The 23,025-nt window shown below is 43.1% G+C and overlaps 1 protein-coding gene across 2 annotated transcripts in view; it reads right to left on the bottom strand.

The window, feature by feature from the left end:
• The window catches only part of neto1l (neuropilin (NRP) and tolloid (TLL)-like 1, like), a 179,512-nt gene extending 162,401 nt beyond the window's left edge, over positions 1-17,111 (bottom strand). For both annotated transcript variants that reach the window (XM_029626561.2, XM_029626560.2), the window contains exons 1-4: positions 16,419-17,111; positions 15,759-15,812; positions 14,916-15,050; positions 5,353-5,601 (exon numbers count right to left, since the gene is read on the bottom strand). In XM_029626561.2, coding sequence (XP_029482421.1) covers positions 5,353-5,601; positions 14,916-15,050; positions 15,759-15,812; positions 16,419-16,446 — 466 coding nt within the window. In that variant the 5' untranslated portion in view covers positions 16,447-17,111. The remainder of the gene's footprint in view (positions 1-5,352; positions 5,602-14,915; positions 15,051-15,758; positions 15,813-16,418) is intronic.
• Between the last annotated feature and the right edge of the window lie 5,914 nt (positions 17,112-23,025).

Genomic DNA, 23,025 nt, shown 5'->3' on the forward strand with positions numbered 1-23,025 from the left:
GAGAATCAAAGACAATGGAGTCTAAAAGGTAACAAGTTAGAATCGTAACAGAAAAATACTCCTTGTAAACTCAGAACACCTTGGGGAGTTTCTAATCTCGTGAGACATTTCATTTTGTCTTATTCTGAAATAGATTTATAGAATTAACTAAAGGGTGGATTGGTCACTGGGAATTAGATGAGAGTTAATATTGGGAGACGGTCACAAGAAATTAGAGTTGGGGTTACCAAACCTAAAATTACCTTTTTAAAATTTTGTAGTGCCGTGGTTTGGGGAAATCATGGAGAAGAGAGACCAGTCATTACGGGAGTGGATCGTTGGACTCGGTAGAGAGATAAATGTTGCCGTGTCTAAGGGTAGTACATGCTAAATGAAGAGCATATAAACAATGAGGTGGATTAAAACTAACGATTAATGATTGGAGGGAGGACAGTGGATTTATCAGTATCGAGCTTGGTTTGTAATTCAAATGTACAAGTTGCTGATTAAGATGAAGCATAGTGAAAGCTAACGAAATGTACACTTTCTCTTCAAGCAGAGGAGGGGGTGTCATGTTCTATCTCTTTGGAAGGATTAGGCTGTAAAATGAGCTCCCAGATAAGTAAGGCCTGGCCATGTGTGTGTTTTCACCATATGGTTTACCACACACAACAGCACGCAAACACAATTGACTGATTATGAATATGGGTTTCTGTTTTAAATGTTTGAAATGGTTTCTGAAGGACAGGGAAAGAAAGGGAAAGGAAATACTTAATGGTGTTGAGGCCTGATCAATCTTACTAGAAATAATGGACAATAGGATTTTTAAGTATAGTCTATTTTACCATTACGCTACTGGATACAATTATTTCTTTACTGGATACAATTACTTCCTTATAGAGTTATTAAGAGTTGTAATTCTAATTGGCTGATAATAGCCTGAGTTGTTCATCTTTGATTTAACAGGCAGTGTGATTATGTCGGTTAGTGTTTCTGTGTGTCACGTCCTGACCTTAGTTCCTTTTTTACGTCTCTATTTTAGTTTGGTCAGGGCGTGAGTTGGGGTGGGCATTCTATGTATTGTTCTATGTTTTTGTATTTCTGTGTTTGGCCTGGTATGGTTCCCAATCAGAGGCAGCTGTTTATCGTTGTCTCTGATTGAGAACCATACTTAGGCAGCCTGTTTTCCCACTATGATTTGTGGGTAGTTATTTTCCGTTTCTGTGTTTGCACCATACGGGACTGTTTCGTTTTTCATTTCTTTCCTTCACTTTGTTCTTTTGGTATTTTCTCGTGTTCTGAATTATTAAAATTATCATGGACACGTACCACGCTGCATTTTGGTCCGATCCTTCTTACTCCTCCTCAGAAGAGGAGGAAAACCTGTTACACTGTATTTGTTTTCACACAAATTTCACCAGATTGGGGATGTTGTATTGTTGGGATTTCTCCCGAGAGGTTAGCGACATAACTCGCTGATCCGGTATCTGCTGTGAGGTAGACAGCATGATAAGGGGGTATAGGACCATTTGGAAAATGTTTTCAACAGTGTGTGTTTACGCTCTTTGGCATTAACATTGGGAAAGCGGAATAGAATGTGACTGGGGGTGGCTCATAAATTCAGGAAGTTGGTAATATAGTCTCTTGGAAAAGGCACCACTCTATGTATATTGTTACAGGAGATAGCTTGTAGGAGAGGACAGCTAACTGCACAATATAGATTATAGAGACTAGTATGAAGTAAATTGAGTGTCACACAGACCCAGATCATGGTGGTAGTAGCAGAGATAGTATTGTCATTGTCAACTTTCAATGAGGGGGTTGTCAAAGAAGGTATAATGTTTAAAAGGAAAGCCACAAATTCCTGTATACAGGAGGCCACATCAACGGAAGGGAAGTTTGCTGTAATAATATCATCAAATCTCCTGAAGAGTGTGATTAAGGAACATATGACTCAGAGTTTGTTAGGTTGGATACTATTCCAATGTCACCACAGGACTCATGCCACATAAAGAGGTAACTGGGAGACCGATGGGAGTACCGGGTGCTGTTATTCACGTCACAAATTTTTGATTTGGCCATACTGGGAGAATCTATGTTGTTCTATTGTCAGGAAATTACCCATGCGTTGCAGTGTGTATCTTCCCAGGTGAAAGAAGCCCACCGTAGACTCCCTCGGGATTGGAAAGCACACTCACTAGAGCCGGGAAACAAGGTGTGCTTGAAGGTCCATCAACCGGGTACCTTTCAGCCCAGGTGGACCAGACCCCACACTGTCCTACTAGTGACTGACACAGCAGTGAAGGTGTCGGGAAGGAAGGCCTGGATCCATGTGTCCCAGGTGAAAGCTGCACCAACACCTACTGACTTGGGAGAGGCCGAGCAAGATGGAGAGGCTAGAGCAGGATGGAGAGGCTAGAGCAGGATGGAGAGGCTAGAGCAGGATGGAGAGGCTAGAGCAGGATGGAGAGGCTAGAGCAGGATGGAGAGCCTAGAGCAGGATGGAGAGGCTAGAGCAGGATGGAGAGGCTAGAGCAGGATGGAGAGGCTAGAGCAGGATGGAGAGGCTAGAGCAGGATGGAGAGGCTAGAGAAGGTTTTGATAGAGGAGGTGATGATGGAAAAGAAGGAGTGTAGATCACAATGTAAAAAGGGCAGTAACATAGGGCCTCTGGACATTTTTAGTTGGGGTAGTGTTTGTGGCGCACCAAGGGTAGAAGATCAAATAACACTTTATATAGAGTGGATAGCTCGATACGAAGATACTCGAGTTCATTTGGAGAGGGTAACATCAAAAGTTGCGGAAGCCGTAAGGGTAACTAATCATAAAGGCATGGTGATATGGGTGGTTCCATTTGAAAATAGATCTAGTGTCCTAGATGTAGGATGTTCTGATAAGGGGATGGTTCTCTTACAAACAGGAATTTGTAAAGAATGCAATGGAACAGATAGTTTGAGGAATGAAACCAGATTCTTGTCCCTCCCTCAACATGGCATTGTGTGCGATAGACTCCAGTTGAAAGAATAGTAGTTAATAACCTTCAAGTTAGTGTGGGCAGAGGACAAAACTTCCGAGAGTTCTACGACACAGGACGTCAAGCCAGGCGAAGCTACAGAAACGAAAGAGAGGGAATTATATTGGAGCAAGAGGTTTTACATTCCTGTCACTCCGTATTACCCAACACCAACAGGAATGAAATGGTCGAAGAAGATTTTAGATAGTGAGAGACCGAGGACCTGGGGAGAAATAGCTTGTTGGGGCAATCAGACCCTGGACGATATTATGCGAAGAGAGTATAATGACCAGATAGTCTTTATTGGCTTGAGGAAAGTGAGGGTACAACAATTGAGAGGGTTGCCACAGATCCATGTATACAAGAAGCTGTATTCCAGGAGAAAAACCTTGCAGTAGTGGTGGCAGCCCATCTGTTGAAGGGGAGGATCAGGAAGCATGTGACCCAGAGACATGTAGAACTGGACACTCTCTCAACCCCACTGCTCTCTCCTCCATATCAAAGGGCAGATAATCCATTGACATACCTCCCAGAGAACTGGGACCCAACACACGGTAAGAGGACTTTGTAGAGGGATTGCGGAAAAACAACCTTTAAGCCCTAAATAAAACCTATGTCACACATAGGGTTTTCACATGGGGTGGGGATGGGTATGCCGTGGGATGAGAGATGTGATCCAGATCTGAGTAATGGTCATTATTGCCCGCCAGTCCCTACTGTAGCACAACATAAGAAGGCATATCTCATAAACTCAATCATAGATCTAACGGGTAAAGCCGGTGATGAAAGTTACTGACAGTGACAGAGTTAAAGCGGTAACAATACTTCTGGCTGTTACATTGGGAATAATAACAAAAGAGACTTAAGGTCGTGGGATGTGCTATAGGAACAGCACGGTATTGGACAATTGGTCAAATCAGGTGGATGTTGGAATATACGGCATGGGCAGTGTTGGCAGTTACGGGGGTAGCTCTGATGGCATTGTTTGGATTCCATATAGTAAAAGCTTTCTTGCTGAAACGCCCATATAGTGCAGATTTGCCACAAGAGGAGGTGAAATTGATTCAGGCTACGGCTCACGTCTTTAGGGTAGCTTTAGGAGGTGAATGCAGTGAGGAGGACTTGGCTGAAAAAAATATCTTGTGATCCTGTAGCCCTTGATGGAAGACTGAGAAAAAGCATTAGGGGGATATTTAGAGCCCTACTTTTTGTGGACCTTAGCATAAAAGCATATCAGTGGGCATAGTGTTCAGGGGTTGCAGGAGATTGTGTCGGTCGGGTTTCTTAAGCTGTGGTCGGAGATTTAGTTTATAAATGTATCTACATAGATGCTTATGATAGATAATCAGTAGAAATTAGGATTGCTTTAACTTAATGTTTATTTATTTTTTCTAGTATTTTTTTCCTTCTCTATCTATCAAGTCTGTTTCTATCACACTCTCAGATCTAGAGAAAAGCAAAGAAGAAGAAAGTCTACAGCAGGCAGTTGAATGATTGTTTAATGGTATTAAACAATAAGAAGGATTTATGCTTTAATAGGAGGGGGGGTGATGGATTCTATCAAAATGTAACATGTTTCAAGTTAAACTGTAGTTTGTTTGTATCCTGTTTAGTGAATGATTACTGTGAGTATAAATGGAGTTTAGGCCATGAAACTGTGTGTATACTAATTTAGATAAGTTGACCTAATCAGATAAGAGGAAATTGCCTAGAATCAGAGAGCAGGGTCAGGCCCAGAACAGAAGATGGACGGGGTATGATTCTGACTATCTGGCTATACAAAGAGAGAACCATGGACATTCCACAGGGGAAAAGAGGGAAACTCATTGGGGTCATAAAATGTATAGCTGGGGAGGTGACGCCTATAAGGGAAGAGTATCAAATATGTTGTGAGCTTTCTAAATGTATGCACTCAGCTGACTGTATCCTTGGTATTAAACACTTGAAACGTCTCGTGAGCTCTTGGTCTCAATTACTTATAGTAAAGAAGTTGCAATAACATTTTCCTTTTTAACCGTGCTAAGGAAATATATGGTGTTGCTTAGCAGAGAGGGTGTGAACAGACTGTTGATGAGGTTTCTGAGAGCCAATGTTTGCGTTGGGCCCATATCCACAAAGCTTCTCAGAGTAGGAGTGTTTATCTAGGATGTGTCCATATAATCTTATTTATTATGAACTAAAATCACTCCTACCCTGAGACGCTTTGTGGATACTGAACTAGCCTCTTTGCAGTGTCAACACCATCCTGCTGTTGCAATTGGGCATGTTGCGATTGGGCATGTTGCGATGGGCATGTTGCGATTGGGCATGTTGCGATTGCCTAGCTGAAGGAAGTGTGGATACTTTCTATCGGTTGTTACCTGCAGTGAAGTTGTAGTTGGCTGAAAATCCAATTGCCTCCAGTTCGGCATCAGAAACAAATTTTATCCAGAGGTACCGTCCACTGCTCCTGATGAAGGGAGGGATGGTCTGGCCACAGTAGCGCCCGATTATTGGGGAGAAGCCAAAGGGGCCGTCTCGCACCTCGATGTTGTCAAATTTACATTCCCATGAAGGCTCTATAGAATACCTCTCATCAAAGAAAAGATCGATACACAGCCTCGGAGGAGCTGGAGGAGACAAAGAGAGTAGATAGCACAGATAAATATAATGCTCAAACTGTGTAGCATATTACACAACACAGTACATTTATAAGGCTTATAAGGCAAAACATGGAGAACAAATGAAGTGCAATTAAACAGCGTGCAATTAAGATGAAGCTTTCTTATGGTAAATGCCCATTGGGGGTTTACTCATTTTGAGTCATTTTGCAATGCAATTGAAATAGATACTCACTGTAAGTTGTCTTAAATTAATGAACTACTATGTGGCTTAGATGACTGAACTACTAAGAAAATCTGAATCTTAGAATCCCTGTGTTTTATTAATTTATTGGTGAAGGACTTTCCAAGTTTTCCAAGCAAATAAATCATACAGTAATGAATATAACTGATCCCTGGAGGAGGGAACGAGGCAAAACATACTATGGGGTGTCAAAGACCAATTATACTCACCTGAAAAAAACTGAAATCACACCCAAAGGGCCAATGGATGCTGAGCCCGACCTCGGAAGTCCCGCCTTCCTCGCTATAACACCAGGACTCACATGAATTTCCTCAATTCAGTACCAATCTTCAACAAGCCCAAACCCCTTGACGGCGCAGGGCCAAAATATGTTATACCTCGTTCCCTCTTTCAGCGAACAGTAGTTATATTTATAACTGTACGTTCCCTTTCATTCCCTTTCACACTGGGTAGAACATACATCTGGGTATAACTGGGTATATAACTGGGTAACATACATCACGCTCCAAGATGGCTCAGAGAGTACCAAACCAGGATACCCACGCTAACCCAAGCACACACAGGTTCCACCGGCTCCAAAAAGGGTTTACAGAAGCCACCTTTTCCCCTAATACTTAGCAGCGAAGCCTGAACTGTCAGAGCCTCATGACGACTCAACTGTCAGAGCCCTATATAGGGAACCAGAAGCTGCTGCAACTTAGCTATGCGCACTGACACGCTGCCACAGCAGCCCAAGTCCATTGACCCCACGGTTCCAAGAAAAATACTTGCCTTGTGAGCTTGAAACGTCAGAACTGTTCTGTTGTTTTGAACCACAACAGAACACCTGTGGTGACTTGTTAAAACGCACACGCACTCTGCAAAGCACCGACCAGAGTCGATGAACCAGGAAACCTACATTAACCTGGTAACTGTGTACTTGCGCACTGTCACCGCAGCCCAAGACTCAAACCCACCGGGAACTGTGGTAACCACACAGGGAGTAGTTACATCCAAGCGATAAAACCTCACAAAGGTACAGTGGGGCAAAAAAGTATTTAGTCAGTCACCAATTGTGCAAGTTCTCCCACTTAAAAAGATGAGAGAGGCCTGTAATTTTCATCATAGGTACACTTCAACTATGACAGACAAAATTAGAAAAAAAAATCCAGAAAATCACACTGTAGGATTTTTAATGAATTTATTAGCAAATTATGGTGAAAAATAAGTATTTGGTCAATAACAAAAGTTTATCTCAATACTTTGTTATATACCCTTTGTTGGCAATGACAGAGGTCAAACGTTTTCTCTAAGTCTTCACAAGGTTTTCACACACTGTTGCTGGTATTTTGGCCCATTCCTCCATGCAGATCTCCTCTAGAGCAGTGATGTTTTGGGGCTGTTGCTGGGCAACACGGACTTTCAACTCCCTCCAAAGATTTTCTATGGGGTTGAGATCTGGAGACTGGCTAGGCCACTCCAGGACCTTGAAATGCTTCTTACGAAGCCACTCCTTCGTTGCCCAGGCGGTGTGTTTGGGATCATTGTCATGTTGAAAGACCCAGCCACGTTTCATCTTCAATGCCCTTGCTGATGGAAGGAGGTTTTCACTCAAAATCTCACGATACATGGCCCCATTCATTCTTTCCTTTACACGGATCAGTCGTCCTGGTCCCTTTGCAGAAAAACAGCCCCAAAGCATGATGTTTCCACCCCATGCTTCACAGTAGGTATGGTGTTCTTTGGATACAACTCAGCATTCTTTGTCCTCCAAACATGACGAGTTGAGTTTTTACCAAAAAGCTCTATTTTGGTTTCATCTGACCATATGACATTCTCCCAATCTTCTTCTGGATCATCCAAATGCTCTCTAGCAAACTTCAGACGGGCCTGGACATGTACTGGCTTAAGCAGGGGGACACGTCTGGCACTGCAGGATTTGAGTCCCTGGCGGCGTAGTGTGTTACTGATGGTAGGCTTTGTTACTTTGGTCCCAGCTCTCTGCAGGTCATTCACTAGGTCCCCCCGTGTGGTTCTGGGATTTTTGCTCACCGTTCTTGTGATCATTTTGACCCCATGGGGTGAGATCTTGCGTGGAGCCCCAGATCGAGGGAGATTATCAGTGGCCTTGTATGTCTTCCATTTCCTAATAATTGCTCCTACAGTTGATTTCTTCAAACCAAGCTGCTTACCTATTGCAGATTCAGTCTTCCCAGCCTGGTGCAGGTCTACAATTTTGTTTCTGGTGTCCTTTGACAGCTCTTTGGTCTTGGCCATAGTGGAGTTTGGAGTGTGACTGTTTGAGGTTGTGGACAGGTGTCTTTTATACTGATAACAAGTTCAAACAGATGCCATTAATACAGGTAACGAGTGGAGGACAGAGGAGCCTCTTAAAGAAGAAGTTACAGGTCTGTGAGAGCCAGAAATCTTACAAACAGGTGACCAAATACTTATTTTCCACCATAATTTGCAAATAAATTCATAAAAAATCCTACAATGTGATTTTCTGGATTTTTTTTCTAATTTTGCAAGATTTCTGGCTCTCTTTCTGTACCTATGATGAAAATTACAGGCCTCTCTCAACTTTTTAAGTAGGAGAACTTGCACAATTGGTGGCTGACTAAATACTTTTTTGCCCCACTGTATGTTGGGAACGCCAACTGGTTGCAGCACAGATATCACCAATTGTCATGCCACTGAATAATACCCAAGAAGCCATCACACCGCTAGTGAAGTGAGCACACACACCGGTAGGCAACTCTTGTCCTTTGCTGTCATATGCCGGGGAGACAGCCTCCACAATCCAATGAGAAAGACCCTGCTTCGAAAGTGCCCTACCATGAGCTGGATTAGCGAAATAGACAAAAAGCTGGTCAAACACGGATATCCTTCGTCCTATCCATATACCTGCGGAAAGTGCGAACCGGACACAAGCCATGCAACCTACGTTGTTCACCGGAAGCAAACAAAGGATGTGAGAAAGGGAACAGCTCGAAAGCCAGGGACCTGTAAGACATAGGCATAATCTTGGGAGCAAAAGCTGCATTAGGACATAACAGAAAATGGAGGGTGTACTGATAGCACACGGAGATCTCCAACGTGCTTGGCCAACGCCAAGGCCCTGAGTATGGCGGTCTTGTAGGAAAGGACATTCAGGTGTACACCAATGGTTCAAACAGAGGCTCAGACAGAGCATCCAGGACCAAAGCCAGGTCCCAGGCCATAGGCTTACACACTGGTCTGAGCCAACGCACGGTTTACACTGTACAGTATCCGCACCACCAAAGGATGAGACCCCGATGTAGAGCCATCAATCCCTACATGACACGTCGAGACGGGTGCCATATAAACCTTCAATGTGGAAAAAGAAAGGCCCTGCTCAAAACGCTCTTGCAGAGGCATCAAAATGTCCACCAAAGAGCTCTGAAAAGAGGAAACTCCTTTAACCTAACTCCAACCGCGTGCCACTTAAAAGTATATAGACTGTATAGTCGTAATCCTGTTTGAGGGTAAACTCCTATCCGTCAAATTCAACCTTTCAGAGGCCAAACAAACAGATCCTTTATCTGCGGTCATGCATGCCAAACTCTCCCATGCGCCTGCGACAATAGATCCCAATGACACAGAACCATCCATGGATCCCTGCCCAACAGGTAGACGATCTCCGGGAACCAGGGTTGTCTGGGCTAACAGGGAGCCACCAGAATCAACAACAGACTCTCCTGACGGACACTCCCCAACAGGCGAAAATGCGTGTCAGCACTTCTGAACCGGTCCCATATCTTTGGCAAACCCCGAGAGGTGCTGTCTCCACTCTGTAGCGATAGGACCCCCCCCCCTGGAAAGTAGATCAGCACCCACAGGTTTAGGAGAGAGAGAGAATGCATCTGTCGTGATCACCCTGCGGGACACTACCTGGCCCATGAGAACCCCCTGCAACAGCAGTTGCGTGTCGCTCCAAGAAGTCAATGCCCTTAAGCACGACGAGATACCTTGAGCAACCGATGGCAGTGGCAGGATACATTCAGACGTGTAGCAATCACCCAGCGCTGAAACAGACACATCAACAGAAGAGACACCACAGCTATCATAGAGGCCATCAGACCGATAATAACCGCAGGCACAAGCGAAAAGGCACCGAATGCCCAAGCTGAAACCGTGCCAGACAGAGACGGAATGTGACCCTCCTCTGCTGGGACAAAACCGCATGACTCAGAACCGAGTACAGAATGAGACCCGGCAAAGTGTGAGCATTTTGAACTTGCAAACCTTGAGATGCTTATTTAAAACATGCAACTCCAGGATGGGATGCAATTTTCCATCGCTCTTGGGAACTAAGAAGTACCGGCTGTACCAACCGCTCTGTACTTCTGACATGGGGACCACCTGTATAGACTGCTTTGAAGGAGAGACAAAATCTCTTCTCTCAAGACAGGTGCTCGGACTTTGGAAACTGTTGACGTGATGACACCACGAAAGCAGGAGGCACAGCGACCTGCAGACTATTCACACTTGTCTCTGTCCTCATCACGCATGGTGAAACTGCTCATGCCCGTGGAGAATGCTGCCAGTCTTCCATTCATTATCTCCTGAAGGGGCAGAGGGCCACCCTGAGAACTGGGACAAAATCATTTTTGTCAAGCTTGTTTTCATATCCGCCACTCTTGAAAACTGTTCGTCAGAATGTGGGGAAGGAACTGTTTTTATTATGTCCACACCTGGATGACACCGCACTCTTGATACTAGAGGTCGACCGATTATGATTTTTCAACGCCGATACCAATTATTGGAGGACCCAAAAAAAACGATACCGATTAATCGGTCGATTTTTATATATATATTTGTAATAATGACAATTACAACAATACTGAATGAACACTTATTTTAACTTAATATAAAACATCAATAAAATCTATTTAGTCTCAAATAAATAATGAAACATTCAATTTGGTTTAAATAATGCAAAAACAAAGTGTTGGCGAAGAAAGTAAAAGTGCAATATGTCCCATGTAAAAAAGCTAACGTTGAAGTTCCTTGCTCAGAACATATGAAAGCTGGTGGTTCCTTTTAACATGAGTCTTCGATATTCCCAGGTAAGAAGTTTTAGGTTGTAGTTATTATGGGACTATTTCTCTCTATACCATTTGTATTTCATATACCTTTGACTATTGGATGTTCTAAAAGGTACTTTAGTATTGCCAGCCTAATCTCGGGAGTCGATAGGCTTGAAGTCATAAACAGAGCAATGCTTGAAGCACAGAGAAGAGCTGCTGGCAAATGCAGGAAAGTGCCGTTTGAATGAATGCTTACGAGCCTGCTGCTGCCTACCACCGCTCAGTCAGACTGCTCTATCAAATCATAGACTTAATTATAATATAATAACACACAGAAATACGAGCCTTAGGTCATTAATATGATAAAATCCGGAAACTATAATTTTGAAAACAAAACGTTTATTCTTTCAGTGAAATACGGAACCGTTCTGTATTTTATCTAACGGGTGGCATCCCTAAGTCTAAATATTGCTGTTACATTGCACAACCTTCAATGTTATGTCATAGTTATGTACAATTCTGGCAAATTAATTATGGTCTTTGTCAGGAAGAAATGGTCTTCACACAGTTCGCAACGAGCCAGGTGGCCCAAACTGCAGCATATACCCTGACTCTGCTTGCACAGAACGCAAGAGAGGTGACACAATTTCCCTTGTTAAAAGAAATTCATGTTAGCAGGCAATATTAACTAAATATGCAGGTTTAAAAATATACTTGTATATTGATTTAAGAAAGGCATTGACGTTTATGGTTAGGTATACATTGGTGCAACGACAGTGCTTTTTTTCGTGAATGCGCTTGTTAAATCACCCGTTTGGCGAAGTAGGCTGTGATTCAATGATAAATTAACAGGCACCGCATCGATTATATGCAACGCAGGACAAGCTAGATGAACTAGTAATATCATCAACCATGTGTAGTTAACTAGTGATTATGTGAAGATTGATTGTTTCGCAATGTAATCGGCCATAATCGGTGTCCAAAAATGCAGATTACCGATTGTTATGAAAACTTGAAATTGGCCCTAATTAAATCGGCCCTTCCGATTAATCGGTCAACCTCTACTTGATACCCCTGAACATGAGGAACCTTGGGTAGAAACAATGTATTATTGTGATACCGCTGTTCTGATACCCAGCTCCCACCAGGTTCGGGGACTTAGGCAACCAGCAACTTGCCCCCATTGACCGAGCCACTTGGGAGCATTATTGCCACAGTAGATGCTTGAGATGGAGGGCCCTGAGAACACACCCCCTACCCTGGCCTCCAGCTAGGGACGCCAGGTCTGCTTCTTCCACGCCACAGAAGAATCTGGTTTCACCCCGCTCTCCTTCAACTCAGCATGCCCAGAAAGGGCCTGGACCTTTTCTTTCACGCCTCAGGAACTGCCGAACCGCTCGTGCGAATGATTTTAGTTGGAAAAGGACCTGTAGAGCTGCGTCCTGCTTTTGTTTCCTCCTTAAATGGGCCTGTCAAGACTCCATAGCCAAGACAAACGACCTTGTTGGCAAAACTGTCTCATCCAAATATATCCACATGTCCCTCTCAGCAATCCGGGACAACGTCAACCAGAGGTGGCACTGAACCACAACTGTCACCCACTATACTTTTCCCCACAGCCACAATAGTAGAGCAGGACAAAATCAGCCTTAGCACGGATTTCGTCAAGAAGCTCTGAAACTGGTTTCCCTGCCTCCACGGTCTTATTCAGCTCCTGCAGCAAATTGATATGATACATCTGCAGCATTGTGACCACATTCAATGATCGGGATGCCACAACCTTAGGCTGGTACGATTTGTCCAGCTGATCCACGAGAACCGGCAATGTTTATTTGGAAGCACAATGCTAGGATTAGCACCCTTGTTAACCTCTGGAGCTAAGTAACTCACCAGCTTTCCATGCATCAGCGGTGTGTAAACGAGCCTCCATACCCTCTATACCTCCATACCCTCTAAATTCATGAACTCGCCATAACCTAGCTTTCCTGGCTGAATGAGGGGAATCACAGGCCGCCTTTAGCTCACTGGCAAAATCTTTAAACAGGGGTAAGCGACGCTTCCCAGCTGCAGGGATAGAAGGTAAATACCTTCCCCCAAACCTGGAGGAACACCGATGTGGGGTAGAAGACGGCCAATCCACCCCCAGTTGATCTGCAGCCCTACGACACAGCTCCATCAAAGGCGCATTAACCACCAATGGTTCACTCTCCCCCGCTGAGTCCAAAGCCAGGGCTTTAGGCTGCTCCAGACTGATGTCGTCCCATTCACAGTCTGAAAACCTTCCAGAGCAATCTAGGGATAGTGTATCATCCCAGGAATCCGGAATCTGAACGCTGCCAGAGAAACCGGAATGAGCCTCACTATGGGATGACACCCCTATCAACTCCGAACACCGCTGCTGCTCTCAGACAACCCCATTCCCGAGGTTGCTTCACCGGAAGACCCTTTAACAACACCCGGAGACACAGGTCACACAAACTGGTCTGGCTCAAAGCCTCCTGAGTGTGTTTCCACCCAAGGCAAACAGGACAGCACCCGTGAGTATCTTTAATTTTCCCTAGGGCACGGTCAGAGGTTCAAACTTGGATGGTTAGCATTTTTTTTAACTTACTCTTACCACTGGCCATCTCACTTCATGCAAGGAAGCACTGGCTATACAAGCAGGGCAGAAAGTACTGTGTTTTAAGCAAACACAAATCCTACCCAAGCAAGGAAGCATTAACTACACAAGTAGAGCATAAGTGGTTAGCTTTTAGCAAACTCAAAAACCGGTAACAAGACCCAAAACTCACAACATCTAGGGGGACGAGTACTCTCTCCCCACTAACAGACACCTCAGGTGGAGTCAAATCTCATAGTTTGTAAATTGCATAACACGTTCTTCCTTCAGGCGAGCCGAAGAGCGAAGAATTTAGGAAATGGATGCAAGCCCCGGTGTTATAGCCAGGAAGGTGGGGCTTCTGAGGGTAGGCTAGGCATCTATTGGCCAGTTGGGCGTGATTTCAGTTTTCTTCAAGTGAATATGATTGGTTGTTGACTCCCCATAGTATGCTATACTGTGTGACCGACTGATAGGGAACCTTATATTTATATCTTAATTATCAGTAGGCTATTGGTAATGTCCAGTGGCCTCGATCGACAATGATCTCACAAGCTTACACTCGGTCAGGTCTGGATGGTGGATCGGGCTAAAAGTCTGGCCCATCATACACATTTCATCTATAAATCCAGTTCAAACCATAACCCAGATGATACTGTTGCAGCTAGTATGGTTCCTCCAGTCCAGTAATAGAGTCTCTCTGTAGAGATGATCTTTCATGTATTCATTTAGTTAATATCATTAGGGCCTTAACCTAATCTCCTCCACTGATTAATCAAATATCAACCTCCCAGAACGTAAATTAAAATGACTGAGATTGCAACTTGTTGTCTGATTTCATTACCATCATCAGACAAACATCAGCAGCACAGCAACTAAACTGGCCAATCCCATCAGTAATTACTGTGAACACATATCTCAATATCTGGTCCAGATTTCACTCTGAAACATGAAGAGATACATCCACTCACAGAGCAACTTGAGCTCATCTATATTCACGGAAGCCTGAACTCAAGTAGAAAGCGAGGAGTTAAACAGACAGATGGTTTTAATTTCTCACCTGGATCTAAGATTATAAAGATGTGAGGACACTACTATTATTATTTTTTTTTTACTAGGCAAGTCAGTTAAGAACAAATTCTTATTTTCAATGATGGCCTAGGACAAGCCTGTTCAGGGGCAGAACAACAGATTTGTACCTTGTCAGCTCGGGGATTCGAACTTGCAACCTTCCAGTTACTAGTCCAACGCTCTAACCACTAGGCTACCCCTACATGTTACATGCTGTAAGATCAAGGTTCCTGAAACACTATTTAAGAGTCTGTATTCCTTATTCGTGGTGGTCTATTGAAACATTCCTTATTTGCTTGAAGAATGTCAACCCATGATCTGAACAGAAAACTTAGATGGCTTTATAATGATGTTAGTTACTGTGAAAGCTATTCACCTTCAATAATGTAAACACACTCCACTTCTGGGGGGTATTTGCTGGGGTATTTGGGAGAAGTGAACAATCCCCCGTCTCCTTCTTTCACCCAGGTGCCACATTGTTCTGCAGGCTTCACTCCTGAATTGTTTTTCACTGAAAAAAACAGTAGCAGAGTGAAGTGGATTAGACAGACAGACAGACAGACAGACAGACAGACAGACAGACAGACAGACAGACAGACAGACAGACAGACAGTTCCAAAATGATTGGCACCTTTGATAAAGATGAACAAAAAGACAGTATAAAATAAATCATACAAACACTGAGATTTATTGTATGCTCCAAGAAATCAGAAAATATATAATTTTATACTAATGCAATTGCTCAGAGAAAGATCTGTTTAACAATTCATATTTTTTTCTCACAAAAAGATAGCAGTCAAAATTATTGGCAGCCCTGTTTTCAACACCTTTCAATACCTCACCTTGCTAGGATAACCGCACTGAGCCTTTTCTAAAAATGTTTTATGAGATTAGAGAACACATTGGGAAGGATCTAATCTCATAAAACATTTTAGAAAAGGGCTCAGTGCAGTTATCCTCGGAAGGTGAGGTGTTGAAAACGGGTGCCAATAATTTTGACACCTATCTTTTTGAGAGGAAAAATATGACTTGATAAATAAAAAATCTCTTTCTCTGAACAATTGTGTTAGTATAATATGATATAATTTTCTGATTTAGCTGAGAATACAATATAGCTCAGTATTTGTATTATTTATTTTATACTGTCTTTTTGCTCATCTTTATCGGGGGTGACAATAATTCTGGACTTGACCGTATGCAGTTATAGAGTGCATTATACCTGCTTCCTTCTTCGTTGCCCCAGACAACCCAAGTATGAGTAGACTTGCAACAACTGCAACAAGAAACAAATACATGTTGGTAGTATATCCGGCCTAGCGTAAAATAGGCCTACTCTGAAGATATCAAAATACAAGGATATTGGCCTTTAAAAAAAATCGAGTTTACCATTAAATAAATCCAACCTCAAATTAGATTAATTTTAAACCATTTAATTAAATCCCTAAAGTTTCTGAACTTGTTTTTATAGAATTGGATGCGCAATCAAGAGGCACGCATAATCTACCTATTACACTGTTTGATACAGCAGACCTCAGGCAACACATAACTGGGCTTCTACGCACAATTCATCATACAGATGGAAAAAGTGTAGGTTATACATGCAATCTTCAGGCTAAATACCATAATGTATACATCCGCATGCAATGCTATGTAAAAGTAGCCTACACATGCGGTTTGAAAAGGTAGGCTATACTATAGAAATTGTGAAGGGGTATGAGTGCATGGATATCAAATTCGTTACACAACTGGACTGACAACTACAGGCAACCACAATGGTACGTCAATTCATAAACTCAAGAATATTGTGCTACAACTCAATGAAGGTTTTGTGGTATAGGCGCAAGACAGTAAAGTCTGTTCAATTTAAGTGGTGACTTACCGTGAAGGAGGCTGTGCCAATGTACCATGTCTGTACCTTTCACAAGGGGCTTCACGCTCAACTAATTCCATTTAGATTAAGGAATACTTCAAGAGGAAACGATTGAGATTTAAGGGAATTGCGAAATGGACAGCGTACCGAAATACCAAAAATAAAATTAAAATACAATTGATAAGCCGACAAATATCTTCACCTCAGTTAGACTTTAATTTCTTGAATGAGAAGATGAAAATTCCACAGAGAGAAAAATCGCAACTACTAGTCACCAGTTTCATATAAAACCAAAAGCAAGTCTAAACATTCGCCCGATTTCCATCCAAACGTTTCCAGAACCTTTTGGTGGTTCTGATGCACTGACCAGATTAATAGGTCCGTCATCGGCCTTCTCTGATCGCTCCACCTTTACAATCTAACGATGAAACAGATATAGGGAGAAAGGGCAGCTTTGGTTATTTTTCTTCAATCCCTTTATCTGGAAACAAAAATCCTAATGACGCGTGGGTATCCATCCTCCTAAACGCATTCTCCGAATTGTTTTCACTGAGATGCGTAAAACCCCGGCTATCAAGTTCGACAGCAAAAGTCGTAACGTGAAGAAGAATTGTGTTTATCTCATCCTTTCTTCATCGATTCCCTCAAGCGATGGATAGTGTTCGTGGAGCATTCTCCATTCTTCTCTAGCGACTGGCTGGTCTCTCTCGCTCTCTCTCTCTCTCTCTCTCTCTCTCTTTGCACCCACCGAGAAGAGTTAATGGATATTGTCGCCCTCCTCCAAACGTTGATCATCCATTCATTCCTACAACTACTGGACTAACCTATAAACCAACCTAATTATAATTGGACCACACTCATACAAATATACGAAAACGACTTTGTTTCACGAATATAATCCAACTTCCCCGATATAAACGCCAACGAGGAGTAGAAAAAGTACAGGGAGAAGGTGGTGGGGTGTTTCTTTAAAATGCTCTCTCTCTCTGCAAGCAGACTGCAGAATCCAACACCTCAGTCGGAAGGGCACTGAGCGAAAATGTAAAAGGTAAGCAGAAAAACGCACATTGCAAGAGGAAATGGAAGAAACAAGCAGAGCAGATAGATGCCAGGATACTGTAGACTATATTAACAACTCCAGGCAGCAACACCTGCAGCATGGAATAGATGGAGTTTCTTTCTGCCTCCTGCCGAACATGGCGAGGTCGAGGTTGGGTGGAATAGAAAGTAGCGATGCATGCAGACACAAGGCTAGGCTACAACAACTAGTGAGTTTAAAAAATATATATATATGTGTATTTTTTCCCACATGTTCCATTCATAGTTCAACCCTGACTCTGATTGTGCAGTTAATCAACATTCCAGTTTATTTCCAGTCTCTCTATCATAAATCAAATAGCTCACATGAAAAATGTATGTAGGACTATAAGTGCATGTACAGAAATATCTTCCCCACAAAAATACCAAATACTCCATACGTGTTCCAATGTCTGCAGTGAGTAAAGCCTTGGCCAGGCAACTCTTATGTTTATCTTCTTGCTGTGTTTTGGATAGCCTAGAAAGAAAGAAATCATTGCTAATGCTGATAGAGCTAAAAACAAGATCATTTTCCACACACAATTTTGCTGTTGATTAAACCTGTTTTCTATTAACAATACCCATCTCTTCCCAGCCTTTTCAATGAACTGCATGACTGCCTCCTCCCCCTCTCATCTCTGCATGGCACGACAACAACAGATCAACAGAGGTCAATAAAGTTGCCCAGGGCCTGGTTTCCCAAAAGCATCTTAAAAAGTGACTGCCTTTAAAAAGCAACAAATCCATTTGAAAACGGCACTGATACAGAATGAGTCAGAAACAGTTATTCTCATTTCAGAATTTACTACAATGTGTAAATAGTATAATTTTGGTCATGAATTCTGTCTTGTCTAAAACAGAGTTTGGAACATCCGTGCATCACAACGGGTAAATGAAGGTTGGGTTTTGATTTGACAATGTACATTTGCCCACTAACATGGGGTGAACAGCTGCAGTGATTGCATAGATAGTGAGACAGACCCGCCCCTGGCTTTGAGTAAAGGACCCAACACTACCACAGCGACGGGAATTACTGCAACACTTAACAAAGAGCTGCAGTTAGTTTCAGAATGGGTGGCAAGGAATAAGTTAGTCCTAAATATTTATAAAACTTAAAGCATTGTATTTGGGACAAATCATTCACTAAACCCCAAACCTCAACTTAATCTTATAATGAATCATGTGGAAATTGAGACTAAACTGCTTGGAGTAACCCTGGATTGTAAACTGTCATGGTCAAAACATGTTGGTACAACAGTAGCTAGGATGGGGAGAAGTCTGTCCTTAATAAAGTGTTGCTAACAGCACTATTAACAAGGCAGGTCCTACGGGCCTTAGTTGTGTCACACCTGGACTACTGTTCAGTCGTGTGGTCAGATGCCACAAAGAGGGACTTAGGAAAATTGCAATTGGCTCAGAACAGGGCAGCACAACTGGCCCTTGGATGCACACAGGGAGCGAACATTAATAATATGCATGTCAATCTCTCCTGGCTCAAAGTGGAGGAGAAATTGACTTCATCACTACTTGTATTTGTGAGAGGTTTGTATGTTGAATGCACCGAGCTGTCTGTTTGAACTACTGGCACACAGCTCCGACACCCATGCAAACCCCACAAGACATGCCACCAGAAGTCTCTTCACGGTCCCCAAGTCCAGAACAGACTATGCGAGGCATACAGTACTACATAGAGCCATGACTACATGGAACTGTATTCCACATTAAGTAAAATTTGATTTAGAAAAACAGATACAAATACACCTTATGGAACAGTGGAGACTCTGAAGCAACACAAACATAGGCAGAGACACATGCATACAAACACACAATAACATGGATTTTGTGTTGTAGATATGTGGTAGTAGAGTAGTGGCCTGAAGGCACACACTTAATATGTTGAGAAATCTGTTGTGAATGTATTGTAATGTTTAAAAATAAACATTGGTACTGCACCATCACCTTAGTTAGATGTAAAATTGCATAATTAAAACAACCTTGGCAAAATCATCCAAATTAATTACAGATTTCTTGAGTTGTCTTAGAACCATTCTTGGGATTTTGAGGAAGTGAAATAGGCTTTGACAAAATGGCGCCGATAGAGATGGCAGCTTCGCTTCAAGTCCTTAGGAAACTGTGCAGTATTTTGTTTTTGAAATGATTTCTTACATTGTTAGCCCAGAAAACCTTAATTAAGTGTTATTACATACAGCCGGGAAGAACTATTGGATATAAGAGAGATGTCAACTAACCAGCACAACCAGCCCTACGACCAGGAATACGACTTTCCCAAAGTGGATCCTTTGTCTGTACCTTACTGGGGATTTGAACTGATTCCAGAGGCCGACCCAAAACAACGAGGTCGGAGGCGAAGGTGTTGGAGCGGTCTTCTAGTGAGGCTTCGGAATGCGAGCACACCACCCACCGCTTCCGAGTATATTACTCGCCAATGTCCAGTCCCTAGTTAACAAAGTAGACAAAATTAGGGCAAGAGTTGCTTTCCAAAGAGATATCCGGGATTGTAACAAACTCTGTTTCACGGAGACATAGCTAGCTGGGGACATGCAGTCGGAGTCTGTAAAGCCAATGGGATTTTCAGTGCATCGCGCCGACAGGAACAAACATCTCTCTGGTAAGAAGAAGGGCGGGGGTGTATGTTTCATGATTAACGACTCATGGTGTAATTGTAACAACATCCAAGAACTCGATTCCTTTTGTTGACCTGACCTAGAATTCCTCACAATCAAATGCTGACGTATTATCTCCCAAGAGAACCCCTGTGTATATCCCCCCGCAAGCAGATACCAAGACGGCCATCAAGGAACTTCACTGGACTTTATGCAAACTGGAAACCATACATCCTGAGGCTGCATTTATTGTAGCTGGGGATTTTAACAAAGCTAAACAAGGCTACCTAAATTCTATCAGCATATCGATTGCAGTACACAAGCCAGTAACACAATTGACCATTGCTACTCTAACTTCTGCAATACATACAAGGCCCTCCCCCGCCCTCCTTTTGTCAAATCTGACCATGACTCCATCTTGTTGCTCTTCTCCTATAGGCAGAAACTAAAACAGGAAGTGCCCGTGCTTATGTCTATCCAATGCTGGTCTGACCAATCGGATTCCACGCTTCAAGATTGCTTTGATCACGTGGACTGGGATATGTTCTGGGTAGCCTCAGACAATAACATTTACGTATACGCTGTGAGCAAGTTTATAAGGTAGTGTATAGGATATGTTGTACCCACTGTGACTATTAAAACCTTCCCTAACCAGAAACCGTGGATTGATGGCAGCATTCGTGCAAAACTGAAAGCATGTACCATCCACATTTAATCATGTCAAGGCGACTGGAAACATGACCGAATAGAAACAGTGTAGTTATTCCCTCCGTAAGGCAATCAAACAAGCAAGCGTCAGTATAGAGACAAAGTGGAGTCGCAATTCAACGGCTCAAACATGAGATGTATGTGGCAGGGTCTACAGACAATCACGGATTACAAAAAGAAAACCAGCCCCGTCGCGGACATCGGCGTCTTGGTCCCAGAAAAATTAAACAACTTCTTTGCGCACTTTGAGGACAATACAGTGCCACCGACACAGCCCGCTACCAAAGACTGTGGGCTCCCCTTCTCCGTGGCTGACCCCCCTAGACCCACTCCAATTTGCTTACCACCCCAATAGGTCCACAGATGATGCAATCGCCTGCACACTGCCCTATCCCATCTGGACAAGAGGAATACCTATGTAAGAATGCTGCTCATTGACTACAGCTCAGCATTCAACACCATAGTACCCTTCAAACTCATCATTCAGCTTGAGACCCTGTGTCTCGTCACCCCGTCCTTTGCAACTGGGTCTTGGACTTCCTGACTGGCAGCCCCCAGGTGGTGAAGGTAGGAAACAACATCTCCACTCTGCTGATCCTCAACCCTGGGGCCCCACAAGGGTGCGTTCTCAGCCCTCTCCTGTACTCGCTGTTCACCCACGACTGTGTGGCCATGCACGCCTCCAACTCAATCATCAAGTTTGCAGACGACACTACAGTGGTAGACTTGATTACCAACAACGACGAGAGGGAGGAGATGTAGGAGTGTAGTGTCAGGAAAATAACCTCTCACTCAATGTCAGCAAAACAAAAGAGATGATCGTGGACTTCAGGAAACAGCAAAGGGAGCACCCCCCTATCCACATCAATGGGACAGCAGTGGAGTAGGTGAAAAGTTTTAAGTTACTCGGGGTACATATCACCGACAAACTAAAATGGTCCACGCACACAGACAGTGTGGTGAAGAAGGCGCAACAGCACCTCTTCAACCTCAGGAGGCTGAAAAAATTGGGCTTGTCACCGAAAACCCTCACTAACTTTTACAGGTGCACAATTGAGAGCATCATGTCGGGCTGTATCACCGCCTGGTACGGCAACTGCACTGCCCACAACCGCAGGGCTCTCCAGAGGGTGATGTGGTCTCCACAATGCATCACCGGGGGCAAACTACCTGCCCTCCAGGACACCTACAACACACAATGTCACAGGAAGGCAAACAATATCATCATGGACAACAACCACCCGAACCACTACCTGTTCACCCCACTTCCATCCAGAAGGCGAGGTCAGTACAGGTGCATCAAAGCTGGGACAGAGAGACTGAAAAAGCTTCTATATCAAGGCCATCAGACTGTTAAACAGCCATCACTAGCACAGAGGTGGCTGCCTACCTACAGACTTGATATCATTGGCCACTTTAATAAATGGAACACTAGTCACTTTAATAATGCCACTTTAAGAATGTTTACATATCTCACATTACTCATCTCATATGTATATAATGTATACTGTATCCTTCACAATTTATTCTTTACTATCTATTGCATCTTAGACACTCTGTCACTGCTCATCCATATATTTTATACTTATTTATTCTCATCCCATTCCTTTACTAGATTGTGTGTATTCATTTTTGTTGTGGAATTGGTTAGATATTACCTGTTAGATACTGCTGCCCTGTCGGATCTATAAGGATAAGAATTTCGCTACACTCACAATAACATCTGCTAACCATGTGAATGTGACCAATACAATTTTATTTTGATTTGGCTTCTGCGTCTACAGTGCCTCATGGGGGACAATAATTAACCAAATGCGGAATCGGCCGGGGAACATACCTCCAAGACTGAAATCCAATTTTTATAATGAGCAACAGAAAAACACATGCCAATCGGCGTGTTCAGTGGCTTTTCAAGGCTAAGTTCATTGTTATAACCTTTGTAAGAAAAACAGTCTTTATTAATGTTGCACTTGAAATCACTCGTAGTCTAACATCACTCGTAGAACAGCTAAGTGTGTCGTTAGGTCACATTTTCCCTCCAGCGTCACTTTACACAAAGAAAATGACACACTCACAGACAGATACACTACATGGCCATTGGACACTAGAACTTTGGAAACATGTTCTCTGGAGTGATGAATCATGCTTCACCATCGGGCAGTCCGACGGATTAATCTGGGACTGGCGGATGCCAGGAGAACTCTACC

Source organism: Oncorhynchus nerka, linkage group LG22 (genome assembly GCF_034236695.1).
Source record: "Oncorhynchus nerka isolate Pitt River linkage group LG22, Oner_Uvic_2.0, whole genome shotgun sequence".
Taxonomy (NCBI): Eukaryota; Metazoa; Chordata; class Actinopteri; order Salmoniformes; family Salmonidae; genus Oncorhynchus; species Oncorhynchus nerka.